Source organism: Mesoplodon densirostris, chromosome 1 (assembly GCF_025265405.1).
Source record: "Mesoplodon densirostris isolate mMesDen1 chromosome 1, mMesDen1 primary haplotype, whole genome shotgun sequence".
Lineage (NCBI taxonomy): Eukaryota > Metazoa > Chordata > Mammalia > Artiodactyla > Ziphiidae > Mesoplodon > Mesoplodon densirostris.
The window spans coordinates 59,199,999-59,216,151 of NC_082661.1; the positions used below are offsets into that span (position 1 = coordinate 59,199,999).

The 16,153-nt window shown below is 33.9% G+C and overlaps 1 protein-coding gene across 2 annotated transcripts in view; it reads right to left on the reverse strand.

The window, feature by feature from the left end:
• Positions 1-16,153, reverse strand: part of SLIT2 (slit guidance ligand 2) — a 405,484-nt gene that overhangs the window by 137,445 nt on the left and 251,886 nt on the right. For both annotated transcript variants that reach the window (XM_060103633.1, XM_060103629.1), the window contains exons 5-6: positions 14,388-14,459; positions 2,247-2,318 (exon numbers count right to left, since the gene is read on the reverse strand). In XM_060103633.1, the coding sequence (XP_059959616.1) occupies positions 2,247-2,318; positions 14,388-14,459 (144 nt within the window). The remainder of the gene's footprint in view (positions 1-2,246; positions 2,319-14,387; positions 14,460-16,153) is intronic.

Below are 16,153 nucleotides of genomic sequence, written 5' to 3' on the forward strand. Positions count from 1 at the left end.
TTTAATTCTTTTCTTTAGCAAACAAACTCTGTCCATTAGATACTCTTTGAGACCTATCTATTAAGGTCCTCAAAAGATTTCCCAACATTTTAGATTTTGATTTTAATTCCATGAACCATGAGATGTTTATCACACTTAGGTGTGTTTCATGATAGTGGGTCTTGCAAAAGTCACCTGTTAGATATGTTGCTAACCTGACAAAATATAGGAGGTGACTGTGTTTTCTTGAGCTTCCTGCTTCTAAAAACAATGATACTAGTTTAGAACTAAAAAAGCAAATGAATAGTTATTGTATTTGTGGGTAAAGTGTTTTCAATGCCTATCACAGAGCTTGACACATAGCAGGAACTTTCTCTCTCTTCCCCTCTCTCTCTCTCAATATATATGGAGCACTCAATACATCCTCAGTATATTAAACATATATTAGTTATTCTATAGCTAATAAGTATTTAAGTTCTTTTACTTAATAATAAAGTACGGGATTTAATTCATTCAAAACATTCAGCAAATTTTTCATTAAATGTTTCGTATAATTCATATTCTTAGGTGCACTGACTTAACAAATTCTTTGACTTGTTCTGCTCTGTTCAACTAAATAACACGTGTGGTAGTCTCCTCACATATAAAGTTTAGTGACATTGACTATGGTTTTGACGTCAGACCACTATCATGAAATCATAGTTGTATCCCAATTATTCTCACTCTGAAATAGCATTAGTGAGCTCCCTATATTAAAAATGGCTCTGGAACACAATTTTAAAAGTGGCCTGGGCTTCCGTGGTGGCGCAGTGGTTGAGAGTCCGCCTGCCGATGCAGGGGACACGGGTTCGTGCCCCGATCCCGGAAGATCCCACATGCCGCGGAGCGGCTGGGCCCGTGAGCCATGGCCGCGGAGCCTGTGTGTCCGGAGCCTGTGCTCCGCAACGGGAGAGGCCACAGCAGTGAGAGGCCCGCGTACAGCAAAAAAAAAAAAAAAAAAAAAAAAAAAAAAAAAAAGTGGCCTTATAACGACAATGTGTACGACAAGCACTTTGATTTTATTTTCCTTTAGAATAAGCTAGATTGTTATCAACAGAAACAAAGGTGATCTCTCAAGTGGTTAGAGAACAGTATATACTCTCAGAGCAATTTACCTCAATCAACTCATTCTTACATAATTCTTTAAAAATAATTAATAACTTAGCAGCACATGACACACTGAGAAATTCGATTCATTTACTTGCAATTAAAACCAAAATCATATAGAAAATATTGGAAAAATAAGCCATTCTAGTTGAAACAATCAACTTTTTTCAGAATAACATTCTGCTCTTCAAACTCAATTTATAAAGCAATGGGATCTTTTTCTCAGGAGGATTTCATGATTTCTGGATAACTTTTAACACATGGACTGAAAACTTCAAAACCTCTTCACATTTAATTCAGTTTCAGATTTCTGAACAAACTGAGTCAGGGGAGAATTATAGCATAGAAATATATTTTATTGGGGGTAGAAATCTGTAAGTATACTGAAAAAGTTAGAAAGGTGAATCTTTGGGGAAATTTTTCAGAAATGTATAGGTGGCTTAAGCAGCTTTAGTAACTCTAGTTTTCATTAAAATTATTTTTCATTATAATTAACAATGTCATTAAAATTATTTTACAGTGTCAAAAGTCTGTAGAGATTACTCAGTTACCTCTAACCAATTTTGTCAGCCATGTCTGTCCAGCAAGGAAAGACAGAAAATGCCAATTATAATTCAAATCTGTGTCGTGCTTTACAAAGTCAGTAGTGAAGACTTTAAAATGGACCTAGTGGACGGCTTATTAAATTTAGACAGTAACCTTACAGAGATGGTAAGTTATCTAGTTAAAATGACATTTTAAAATGAGAAAATGTCTTTCCATTGCACAACAACTAAAACATACCAACATATCAGCTATTAAGGTATATGGCAATTCTGGGAATTCTCACAAATCCTGTGTATGAGACTATTTTATCATAAGGAGAAACACTCAAAAGACAATATGTGTGAACATTTGAGTGTCCTTCCTAAATCAGACAATTTTACCTAAGCATAAAGATATGCTATGCAAGGTTTTGCACACACACATTTCAACTCTTCTCTGTATTCGCTGTGAGTTATTTAAGGGCTCTCTTATGGGAAACCATTTTGACACAAGGTTTCAAGTTAACAGATAAGCATCCACAGTAGCACCCAGACACAAAGCTCCCGTTAAAAGAGTAAGAAATAAGCGGTACTTACAGCACTTCCAGGTCCCGGAGAGCCCTAAATGACCCATCTTCAATACAGCTGATCTGGTTGTAATCCAGTTGCCTGTTAAATAGATTAGAAGAATATATGTAAGAGATTGGACACTAGCAGGGTTAGGTTAAAAGAAGTCTCCTGAAGGGTCTCTGAAGCCTTGGCTGCACTAACTGAAATGCTCTCACAAATACACTCATCTGCTTAAGAATGTCACAAGCCATTCTGGCGTCGGTGCCGCCACTGAAACCTCTTTTTGTTCTGAACTGTGTGTGCAAATAGCAGCCCTTGGAAAGCTCCAGTAAATAATAACTGCACCTTATATTAAATGCCATAGGAATGCAATTTCATTACATCAAGAAAAGCTATCCATTAAGAGCTTTCAGCGTCATCTTGCTGAAACAATTTCATTAAGGTAAAGGACTGTAAATCACTTAATGTCACATGCACCCCCTCAGTGACCTAACAGAATCCATTTATCAGAGACGCCCAGCTGCATGTTAATTTCACTATCCTTGGCAAGAAAGAGCTAGAATACTTTTAGGTTTTCTTCTTTTAAAAGCAGTTTTCTTTCAAGAACTCCAAATCAGGAAAGAGAAATGATGTCCCATCTATCTCCTTGCTATGCCCAACTAGGCATACACTTTACAAAACTACCAGTTGTTTTATATTAAGCTTCACTATATGCATAACTTGCATTGTTATCATTAAATGTGAATTCTCGGTACTGTAAATATTAGACTTTTTAGTTAACGAACTTCCCAAATCACAGCACTCTCCAGAAAACAAGTTTTTTTTTAAGTATTAAGAAATTTGTAAAAATTTGCTTTTCTCAAAGATGCTAATTTCGGCCCAAAACACTATGAAACACATATAGCAGCAAGATTTTGTTAAAACACCACACATCTCTACAGGCAAACATTTAAAAGCTGTATCAGCTCATTCTAAATAATACAGAATTCAAATAAATGAATGTTCTCCAGAAGTTTAAGTACTCATTTGCTAAAATTCAAAGATTGAAAAAAAAAAGGTTGCTCCAAACTTGTTTGCTTTTTCCTGCCACTTGTCTGGGGAATTAAAATTTCCTTCTTCATACCAAGAAATTTAATTGGTTGAAATGGACAACTAAGTACTAAACCCCACAGCACTCTCCTTTTTGTTTAACAAATAAGCAGTTTTTATTTAAATCTAGTAGCTTGATGCTTAGCGATATTATTATTCCTGTAAAGAAAAAGTATTTTAATGCTTCACTTGAGATAGAAACAAAATGTTTAATGAAATAGTCAGGTGAGCTGTCAGCTCTGCATGCATTGGGAAGGGAGGTACACATACAGGGTAAGACTATGATCCTAATACAAATGAATCTTGTCCTTGTTTCAAGTGCAGAATTCACCAAAAGGGCTAATTCAAATCTGAGGTCTGTTTTTAAGGGAAATGTTGCAATAGCTGTTTCTCTCACAAGACGACTGAATAAAGATGCAGTGATTTAAACCAGTGACTTTCAGAGGGACCTTTTCAAAGTCCTTACTTTAGAAATTATTTACATAGAGAATGTCTCATGAAATATACATCTCATTTTTAAGAAGGTCTCTGGGGGACATAATCATATAGGAGGCTACATTGATGCCGTGCAAATGGTGTGATCTAAGATGTGCAATATAAAAAACGTGAGCCCTCGAGAAGATACAATTTTATTGCTTGTATAAACTAAGGCTTTCCCCAAACAACAGATACCACTCATGCTACTGTAACAGCTGAAAGCATTTCTGCTTATTAGGAGGTACGCAGAGGTATAATTTTATTTTCTAAGAAGACTTTTTAAAGACTCATGATGTAATATGGTTGCTGCAGTTCCAAGAAAACACTTAACATTCTTGAGCACTTTGGATTTTTACAGATTAAATTCATTTAACAATTAAGTTAATAGCCATTTTTTAATTTTAAAGTGCTAAATATATATCTTCACTACTATTCTCTAACCTCTTGAACAATTTATCAAAGCCATTTAAATTAGCACAATGGCATGAAGTGTTACCCTTGACACACTACAAAAGAGAAATTGTTTCCAGACAAATTGGCAAAATCTTTTAATGCTATCAAATTTGCCTAATGCAGTCTCCAGGTTAATCTGTAAAAGGGTGAGCTGTATGTTTGCCCATATCTTATTATCCTTAGCTGTCAATGTATAAATCAGTGCTGACACAGCTTCTTTTAAATCATGCATACTATACACAAAGGGGAAGCCCTAGTTTGCCAGAAAGCACTCAAGCAAATCTTGTCCTACAAGTACTGAAAGACAGATTACTTTCTGTATATCACTAGAAGTTGAGACGCTGCTGGAAACTTTTCTAATTTTACCCCTCTTTAATGTTGCTCATGGTTATATGCTTCTTCTGATTCTTAACAGAAATCTAAGCCCTTATTGGCACTAAACCATTAAGAATATTCAGCTCTCATAGGACCAAAGTCGTCCCTAAAAGTTTCCTGAATGCCATTATATCTCAGTTCAAATATCTTCTGAGAAGGAAGGTATTTTGTGAAAACATTACTCGTTTGAAAGGACAATGAAAATCAAAGTAAATAATATTTTCATCAGTGGGTAGATTTTGTAGTATTTAAAGGTATGTTTATGGAAAGTGTTGTACTCGCATGACTGCTCATGAGAAAATCTCTCTGCACAAACCTCTATTTGTCTGCATATGGTTCAAGATAAACAGTGTCAAAACTATGCAAAAGTGTAATTTATTTCAGAGTTTCTGGACTAATTTTCTTCACCTTGTTTCCTCTCATGCTACTCACTTCCTTCTCTACCACCTCTCAAATCCTGGGCACTTCTGCTTTCTGTAAACAGGAAAGGATCTGTTCAGCCAAGAGTTTAGTGACATGTTTATATGTGATTATAAATTGTGCCATAAAATTGTTCCGAATTAAGGAATTAGTAAGAGGAAAATTTTTTTCACTTCTCCAAAAAGTAATGTTACAGCTATTTACTCAAACATAAGGTAAATTTGTTGATCTTTAGATGATAAGAGCACTAGGTGCATCAGAGACGGCTTGAGGAGCCTTTCCTGACAAAGGAGCTACTTCCCAGGGGAAAGCAAGCTGGTGCTTTTCTTATTTTCCCAGGAGAAGAACGGTATGGATAGTACCACACTGGTGGTTGCTTTCAGACTTTTAGCCTACACGTTCTTGCCCAGACTGCTGTGTCTTCTCCTCATTTCCTACCCTCAGCCCTCCTCTCTTGTTTCTGCTCAAATTCCGACTCATCCTCTCTGATCCGCCACTGTCCTAGTTTGTAAGAGTGTGACTTGAAGCAACTGCTTTATTTTTAATTTCATGAAAATAATGTTGTTAAAAAATATATTATCTTTAAGATTTCTCTCAGCATTAACTTTCTATGATTCTCTTTTCAGTGGTAAGTGCTCCTCTTCTGATGCTCTAGAATAACTCTAGACTGCCTTTTTTATTTTTTCCTAGCACTGGTAAATTTAGAGAATGCAGTATTTTTTTTTTTTTTTTTTTTTTTTTTGCGGTACGCGGGCCTCTCACTGTTGTGGCCTCTCCCGTTGCGGAGCACAGGCTCCAGACACGCAGGCTCAGCGGCCATGGCTCACAGGGCCTAGCAGCTCCACAGCATGTGGGATCTTCCCAGACCGGGGCACGAACCCGTGTCCCCTGCAACGGCAGGCGGACTCTCAACCACTGCGCCACCAGGGAAACCCAATGCAGTATGTTTTTATTAAGAGAGATCACTCTCTTTGTGCCTCACTCACATAAAATTTCTAAAGCTGATCTGATTGTCTTTAAGACTAAAAATAGCCTAGTTTCAGATTTTGATTAATTTTCAGTATGAGAGACAATATATAACGTTGCTAAGTATAAATTTTAAAAAAGAGGTATATTAAATGACAAAAACGGTTGGACATTTGCTTACTTTGCATCCTGAAATATAACTGGAGACACTGCACTCTGTTACTTTTTTTTTTTTTTAACATCTTTATTGGAGTATAATTGCTTTGCCATGTTGTGTTAGTTTCTGCTGTATAACAAAGTGAATCAGCTATATGTATACATATATCCCCATATCCCCTCACCATTCTGTTACTTGTAAGTAAGTCTTTTTCAGGATTTCCTGTTGTCATTTTAAAAAATCTAGATACCATACTGTTTGAGTTATATACAAAACATACCTTCCTGCATTAACTTTAGTTGGTTTTGTCCTTACTCATAGAAAATTCATATTTCAGTGCAGTGTCCAAGTAATAAAATCTTATTACTAATTTTCTTTTTGTAAAAATTAGAACACCATAAAATATACTTAACTCTGAAACAATAGTGAACATAAAAATTCTTTAATAATTTCTAAGCCAGGCAGAGTTTCTCAATGTCTCAACAAAATTATTATGACTATGCTCCACTTTTCCAGGGTTTTTTAGGTATGAGAAAGAAGTTTCGTTCATATTTATCTCACCACTGTAAGATGACAAACTCCAAGAATCTAGTTGACTTAAAACACATCAAAGTGACTACAGTCAATATGAGGGAAAAACAACATTTCACTATTTTAAAAGCAACCTGATAAAACATAAATAAAATGGGAGAAAAAGAAAAAAAATGCTGGTAAGGATATGGGCAGGATCTGTTCTATTTCTTCCCTGTGTGTATAAAATTCAGGTGAATATGAGTGCCTAAATATACAAATCTTATGCTAATAATGATTGTTTAAGAAACAGTTCAAGATTTAAATTATAATACATAGAGGGAATTAAAAAATTTAAATTAATCCATATAAATGAACATCCTAGAGAGAAGTATCAGCAAACATTATTTACCTCGGCATAAAAGCACATCTGTGTTAGCCTGGACATTAATGAAGAAAATAACCAAGGAAAGGACTCTTTTTAGGAACCCAAAATAATTTATGTTATTTGAGAATTTAACCTTTTTGCAATGTTTCAAGTAACATTTTGTTTTTCTCATAGGAATAAAGAATCTCAGTTTTTATTGGAATAAGCTGTGGTATAAAGTTTTATCCATGTGATAATTTATTAGAAGGAAGCTAAAGGTAGTTCTAACAGAGATGGTAATAGACACTGGAGGAAAGACAACTAAGTTGACCTTCATGTTCTGGTAAATCTAAGTAGACTAATCAAGGGAGGTAGAAATTGAAACTGACAATGATAATTGCTAGCATTTATTGAATGCATAGCAAATGGCAGGGTCTGTAGATATACCTGTCTCATTATTTCTCACAATTACTTGAAAAGGTAGGTATTATCATTACTCTGATTTTATAGATAAGAAAATGAGGCTCACAGAAGTTCAATAAATTATGCAAAATAGGTAGTAAATATTTAGTGAAACCTTGATTCAAATTTAAATCTATGTATTGCTGGAGCCCTCACTAGATACACAGGTGGCTAGGAAAAGAATTCAGGAGCTATTCATTCTGCGAATGGAGGTTTCAGCTGAATTTCTAATGACCAAGTTTCAAGGAAGAAGCCAGTAGACGAAGAATGTTACAGAATTTCAGAAAAGGAAGAGATTACCCTAGGCAAAAATAATCATGTGAGGAAGAGAAAAAAAAATTCCCTGATCCCTAAAAGATGGATAGAGTCCAGTAAGACAGAAATAAAAGTGGGCATTCCCTATGGAGGAGACTGGTTCAAAGAACACTTGTGAGCAGAGGTTCTACAATGTTCACAGTAAATGTCTGCAAGAGAGGGGACATTCTGATGTAAGCGAAGAACCTGTGTGCAGATTCGGGGGGATAGAGGGCTGGGAGCCTGCATGGGTGTCAGAATGTTGGGACTAGTCAGAATATCTAAAGAGACTAGATGGCACGCCATTTGATAAAAGTCGCTGCTCTCTCAGGGACGAGCCTATATTCCTACAGACCCTGCAGAGCTACTGTAGACAATACTCTGCTAAATCCCCAAGGCTTTGCCATAATGCCTATAGCAAAATGTTTTTGTTTTTAATAAGCTGCATGATTTTGAACCAGGTAGTGATGGGATGAAAAACAATGCTTTATGAAAACAAATCTGGCTGCAATGTTACAACTATCTAATGAGAATATAAACTGGAGATCAAAACTCAATTAGCAGGTTATTGTAATTGCTCAGAGATAGAAAAGAGTGGCTGTGCAGGGTTGGGGAAGTAAGAAACCTAAAGATCTGTTCTGTCTCAAGGACAACACACAGCCACAGAAAGATCATGACAATTACTATTTTATACTGATACATATGTGAATTAGATTCCCAACTATTCAATCAAAATGTCTTGTGTTCTTTTTCTTTTTAGTTTTTTTTGTTTTGGAAAATGTTGATGAAGATATGTTATTTAGACTCATTTTTACATGAGAGAAAGCTATCAGTAATAAAGAGTGCTAAGGCACCCAGGAGAGACAGCAAAATGCGATGTTGGAGAGGTTATTGGTAGCAAACTTGACCATAGTTGTGGATTATCACAATTCAGTGTGGTTTTTTAGACTGAGTTCAAACCAGGCAAATGCTAGGACCATGGACAGTTCCCATGGTACTGACTGTGGCAACTGCTGAGTTCCTAATACGTTTTACATCTAAGAACCCAGACAACTCCTGGTTGCTGGTTGTCCCCTATGTCCACAGGCAGCATTCTGGATGTTAAGAGAGGCCCTGGTCCTTATACCATAAAACTCAACTTCATTTGCTATTTATCTAAATGAAGAGCCATTGTTACAGGTTTGTTCAGAAGGTTCTACCTCCCACTAAAGACCTGTATGTGGTATTTAATCTAATGCTAAAGATAGCAAGCCCCTTGAGTGAGAAACCAACCTCCCCTTCAAAGTCTCTTCAGCCTCAGGCTTACTGAAAACACTTTTGGGAGGAGCTAGGGGCACTAAAAGTTACAATTTCAATTTGATATAAATGGATTTTATTTTTATGATAATTATGTAAAAAGTATGTAATTAAGTATGACAAGAAATGTAGTAAACTAAACATGAAAAGTAGCTGATTACTGTAGACATTTTATAAATATGACTTAATTTATAGGACAAAGTTAAAGTAAGTCTTGCATTTGAATGGTTAAATATATAATACACTCTTCTAATTGTTACATCTTTATTCTATATTACGTGAGCAATCTTGTTCCCTTATCATCATGAAGAATGCAGATGATAGAGGAAAAGAAACCAGTAGATTGATATTTTAAAATAGAGAAGTGTGAAAAAATAGCAAAATATATGTCTTTTTGTGTACCTAGTATAGAACTGTGAATTTTCCTCCTATGGGTTTTAGTTGATCCATTAATAAAATAAATTGAAGATGACAGAGTTCCAGAAAAAAATTAAATTTCTAAATAACATAAATGGCTGTGTAGCAACATACAGATTAACCTTCTCTTTCCTATTTGCCAAATCTTATCACCAAGAATCAGTGCATCCCAAATTGGATTATCTGTTTCCTAAAAAACTCATGGCCATGCATTCTTGTTTCCCAAATGATACCATGACTTACTCAAAGAGAAAAAAGCTAAATCATCTTATAACTTAAATCATCTTATAAACCTTGTCTGTAAACTAATGCGTGTTATAAAAGAATGAATATAAATATTTTCCTTAACCTATTTTTTAACAACAGGTAGTTTTATTAGAAAAGGAGGGTAAGATTCATAACAGATGATAATTTAATAGAATTGGTATAATGCAAGCAAATAGAAAAGGAATGTATTTATTAATGAACAGTAAATAGTAAAGTTTGGAACATAGAGTACATTTTGAGGATATACTGCAACATGAAAGAAGAATAAAAACCAGGTATGATGTACTTTAAAAAGTCTACCTAAAATAATGCTTGTTGGAATTTAGTTATTTTAAGTATTCAGGTTCAACTCATTAAAGAAACTAATGTAAGGTATGTTAGAGTTTGCTTTTGCAGTGTGAGTAACTATTGGCAATCCATTTGATTTTTAAGTTCATATATTTGCACTTCTTTGCTTAAATCCTAAGATAACATGACTAGAAATGATTTCTCATAAAAACAAGAGACTCTTGGAAAATTTTTATATTCATAAAATACCTACTTAGAGAATAATCTTGCAAACCTCAGCAATAAGGCAAGATTTATTATAATTTGAATATTCTCTTAAATTATTCAATTAAATAGAAATGCCTCATACATACTTGTAAACAAAACTGGCACAATGTAACATGTCTTTGTTCAGAAATTGATCAGGAGGCAGCCAAGGCTTTATTAGTCAGTGTTAAATATATTAAATATATATACAAAGTTTATCAAGGAAAATCATATAAACATTGATTATCATTTTGGTGAGGCATCATTTGGTAATGATATGGTATCAGTACTTGAATTCATACTTGGAGAGTTCAAACACACAGATGTAAATCCTACGTAAAAGTTCTGCCAGTGACTTTTATAAACACTATTATTTAGTTGATATTTTAATACGATTTTGTTATTCTCAGATCTCACTGTCTAAAATGCCAGAAAAAAGAAACTGGTTTAAGTAGCAGGTGGAGAAAATTGGGTAACAAAATAAAATATAAAGTGTTTTAATCCAGTTTGGAAATTAATAGAGGTAAGGCAAAAAGTTATGGGAAGTTCTCCCTGGAGATGTTTAACAGCAAGATAAATGTCCAGCTGTCTAGAATAGTTTTTACTGTGGCTTGCCTGGAGGAAGAGGAATAAGATCTGCTAATTTGCAAAATTTCCACAGCATCAATTTCATATTGTCAGGATGCTGCCTTGAGCATATTTAGCCAATCCACAAGATTAAAGCAAGTGCTTCCAGTGAAAATCTTCTGATAACTGGAATTTGTTCTGAATAAGGCCTGAATATGTGGTAAATCCAATAAACTCGGTACAGTGCATTAGACTAGTCTTTTAGACAGTGCTATACAAAATATTGGCTTGATGCAACTAAAGCACATATTCCTTCTGTGCAGTCTTACTTCTTCTCTTTTACTCCCTGAATGACTCGAAATACTAGCCATTATGGCACCATGCAGGGTTGTCCAAACTGTAAACGTACACACTGGAATAATAAATAAGACAAAGCACTCTGCCTCTCCTTCCCATACTGAATGTTAATAATATGAATAATGTCAATAATTATGGACTTTTATTGAGTCATTACTTGATGACATACAGTTACCATTTTAACAATAATACAAATTAAAATTTACTCTCAGTTCTAACGTATTTTACCAAATATCCTTCTTAATTTTTAATGATAAAACTAAACTTCATACAAAGTCTCATGAAATTGAAATTTTTTTTGAATAATGTAGTTTGAACTACTTTTTAATTATAGCAAAATGCTTTTTAAATGTGAAATTTTAGAAAACTGTAACTATAATCTTATTTAATTAAATAAACCTGTAAATGCATTGTGGTGTTTCAATGTTCTCATGGTCTTTCACACTGTTACATGGAAGGCATTGAGCGTAGCAGGAATAAATTGTTCTTTTGATCATCACATCATCATTTAGCACTCACATAGTTTCTTAAGCCCCCTTTCCTCCATAAGAACAGAAACCTCCAAAGTTAAAATCATTTGGATGCCACTCTACTTGGCTTCCTCCATATGCAGATTGCTACGCTTTTTACCATTGCTGCTATTCCGAATTAGTATTGGTTCGCCTTGAAAAAAAGGTAATATTCCTTACATCATACACACACACACAACACACACACAATACACACACACACACATTCCACTGCACTTTAATTTTAATCCTCCAAACCAATCGAAACCCAGAAATCAGGCCTTGCATAGGTCTTAATAAATTCTTACTTTCTCAGTCTGCTTTTACTGGCCACTACTCACCACTATGAACCAACCTCCCTGAAGATTCCTTTATATTTTCTTTCAGTAGCTCTTTTCTAAAGTATTCCCTGATAACTTCAAGCAATATCAATACTTTTATCTCTTTCTTTCCTCAGTGCCTGTTGCATTTAATTTGTTTATAAATCAGGGTCTTGTGTATATTCATTTAGTACTTTCTGATAGATTTTTTTCCCCATTATTGCAGCTCCACGTCTAATTGACCCATGATAGACATGGGTCTATCTGATCGATTACTAATATTGCAAATTAGTTTATGTTCTCCTTTCCTCTCTCCTTAGTATAAATTTTTCAGTGCTAACTTCTAGCAGTTGATTAGTGAATACTTGCTGAATGAATACTGTACTATATTTTGTAGCATATTACTGTTTTAAGGTTTTTCACATATGGTTTTTCTCTAATAACCACAGCAAATGTAAGAAATTATTATACTGATTTCATAAAAGTAAAAATTAAGGCTCAATGAAGTTTACTGATTTGTCACATTTACAAAACAAAAAAATGGCAAGAGATTCTGAGACAGTCCTAAACTCATCTCACAGTATACATAATAACTGCCTTTAAAATGGTAGAGAGGGGGGATGATGCCGTGGGGAGAAATATTTCAAAAATCCTGCTAAATGAATATTGCTTTCTTCAAACTACAAGGGCTAGCATTTTACTTTTCTTATCTCTAAACTTTTAAAATCACGTTTTTAAAGAATAAATGAAGAGGAATTAAGGAAGAATCCCACCATGACCGGTATCTCACTCCCAAATGCATCCTTACATATGGGAGAAGGATTACTTAATAGACCTGGATTCCCTAAATATCTTTGCTAAGATTAAAAGCCACCTGTTTTAAGGCTTTAGAGAAAATACTATTGTAAGATTGCAAGTGGCATTCTCAAAGGGTGGTCAACTTTGGCCATTACTGTCCTTTTACAGAGACATATAGGCAACTAGGGTAGGTGTTACATAGGTATCTTTATGTTGTTCTGATCAGACATAATATACAGAGGCAGTTTTGAACATCCTACATCTCTGAATCTATCTGAAGACTTTCCTAAGTCTTCATGAAAGATTAAAAACAAAGCAAATAAAATCTCTTTAACATGTAAATGCTCATAAAAACCTAGGGCCAGGATTTTGACGGCTCTACACATTTATACCTAGAAGCCTATATTTTTCTGTCTTTACCTATACACTTAGAAACTACAAATTTTAAAAAAATATTACATTGAGGGGAGGATGTAGAGGTCATAACTTGTAGCTTTATAAACAGTCTTCTTTGACGAAGGAAAACATCTGTCTCACTTTCGCTACTGGAGAAATATTGTTGGATCCACCATGGAGAATTCGGAATATAAGTTAATTCTTAAAGTGCCTGCCCTGTTTATTACTAGCTAAGAAATACTGAATTCCTGATAGTTAATCTCAGCACACAGGGGCCTTTTCCCCCCACATTCCAAACTAATGGAAAAGCTACAGAAAATGTTTTATGTTTTAGATTCACAGTGAGTCAAAAACCATCATTTTTAAAGGCTAACAAGGTATTTTTAAATTTATTAAGATATATATCAATGATATTAGGATTGCCACTGTGATCTTAAATCTGGTATGTAAAGAGCTATTCACACTTACAAAAAACACATGTACACAAGACACTAGATTAAAGATTTATCAAGGGATAATACAGAAACATAGTTTTCTTTTCCTTTTCTTTTACTTTTTAAAGAAGGCTATACATATATCCTTTCATAAAGATATAAGAGGGAAACGATGCAAGAAAAGTATTCACACAAAGGGAAAGACAATTTTCTCATTCTCACACTGTTGGCATTTAATGAAAATGGTGATCTAAAAGCTATTTTTAAAAGCTGTAGCTCTAGGCCACAGGTATCTCTAACAAGAAAATATTATCTACTCTTTCCAGAAAAAAAATATTCTGCATTTCCAATAAACACCGATAACAAGAGAAAAAGGAGCTATTGAAATTAGCTCACAGTAAGGGGAAGAAAATACATTGTTAATACCTTATAATCAAATAATTTCTTTAGATTTCACAAGATTAATCACAAGGTTTGAAGAATGAATTTGATAACAACTTCAGTTTCAAGACATCTTCTAAACGAGAATATCTTCAGATAGCTTGTGAAAACAACTTAAAACTTATTGTTACAAGCTCTCCTAAGGAAGCATAAAGATGTATATAGGCTTTCACCATTTTTTTTCTGACAGTTTATTTAATATAATTTAAACTTGGAAAATGGGTAATTAAAAAAAACAGTATCAATTAGGAAAAATACTTACAGATTTTTAATATCAACTGCCCCACGGAAAGCTTTCCTTGGAATTGCCTGAATTTGGTTTTCACTGAGGTCACTAAAAATAACAAAAAAAAGAAAAAAGATCAAGTTATAAATGTTATTTAAGAATTATTTTAATCAATGTGTTTGAAAAGTGACAGGACACTTCCAAAAAAAAAAAAAAGAAAGCTAAAAAAATACTAAAGGATCATAATTAAATCCATAGCATTAGATTCAATTTCTAATACAAATATTTTATATATCTAATATAAATTAAAAAATTGGACTAACTGGTTTCTTGAAGTAATTTTTCAGATCTTTAATTTCATAATAAATTATTAAATATGGTTCTCTTAAATTTGAGAGTTGATTCACTTCTGTGTAATAAAATATATTTTTTAAAACAAATAGTAAATTGTTCATAACTCAGTTTCAAGGGGTTCTAAAGTTTTAGTACTTGATATTTCTCCAATATCACTAACATAACTTAAGAAGTATATAGGAAAGCAGTCCCTTTTAACATCCTAGAGAAGACTGGGCAAAAACTGATAAAACCTGGGCAATATGATTAAGTTTTCATAGCACTTTAAATAATCTTGAAAATGGAACACGGCAGTACTGGCCCAACAATAAAACCCACAGTTCTTGCATGAAATATTAGCAGCAGGTTGATTTAGAACCTTCTTTAAATAATTCTATTATAACCATAAACACAGACCGTCTATATTTGCATTTTAATTTAATCGAGAAATACATTTTAATCAAGGGAAAAAAACATTCTTTGAGTTGAAATGAGAGTTTGTAAAAATCACTCATCTCATGAAATGGATCATTATTTTTCCTTCAGAGTTCAGATGCAATTCTATAAGCTCACATAGTATTATTAGCACTTAACAGGTAGGATATAAATACACATGCAAGAGTGTCACTGAAAAGAGGAAATTTTAAATAACACTACCACATAGCAGAAAGCTGAAATATCAAATAAAGTATTAAAGTAACAATGAAGGTACTAAAGTTATCTTTAAATTCAAGATAACTGACGCTCACGAAGAAAGATGAAGCTACTGACCACGGGTACATGCCTGCCAAAACGGAGTCATTTTCCAATTTTGTGGAGGCATATTGGATGAATTCACCAGCATTCTCTCCCCCAGTGCTTCTTATGACCAGAACTGGTTGCTCACACACTTGTCGCCACACAATACAGATAACTGGCAGATACAGAGATTTACTGTGTGGTTTTGACCTCATTAGCACCAAGTTTTAAACAAGTGAGATTTGCATTTATATCTCAATATCTGCAATGTTCAAATAAAAAAAAAGTTTGCAAAGCAATTTGTAGAGAAATAATGTTAGTCTAAAGAGTAAAGGTCTTTAGCAAAAAAGCAATGAAAAACACATACATATTTTATTCCAAACAGTAAGTTTGTAATATGTGCTTATGTAGGAGTTAAGGCAGCCATTCATGTCCTAAGTGAACTGTTATCAATAGCTTCAGTATATCCCTAAGAGTAATAAAACTTCATTTCCTTAAAAATTGCTTATTTCTCCAGCTTGTCGTTGATTCATACTGACTTCCCTCCTTTGTTTAATTACATCGAGTTAAGAAATGTTTAATAGCATATATTTAAAAGCCTAATGTCAGAAACAGTGCTCAAAGGAGGCTACTGAGCTAGGAGAAGGTAAAGAGAGATACTGGAGAAAGAAAATTCAGAAAGTAATAAGAAATGAGGAGGGAAAAAACTGAACTCAAACAAATTTAATTCT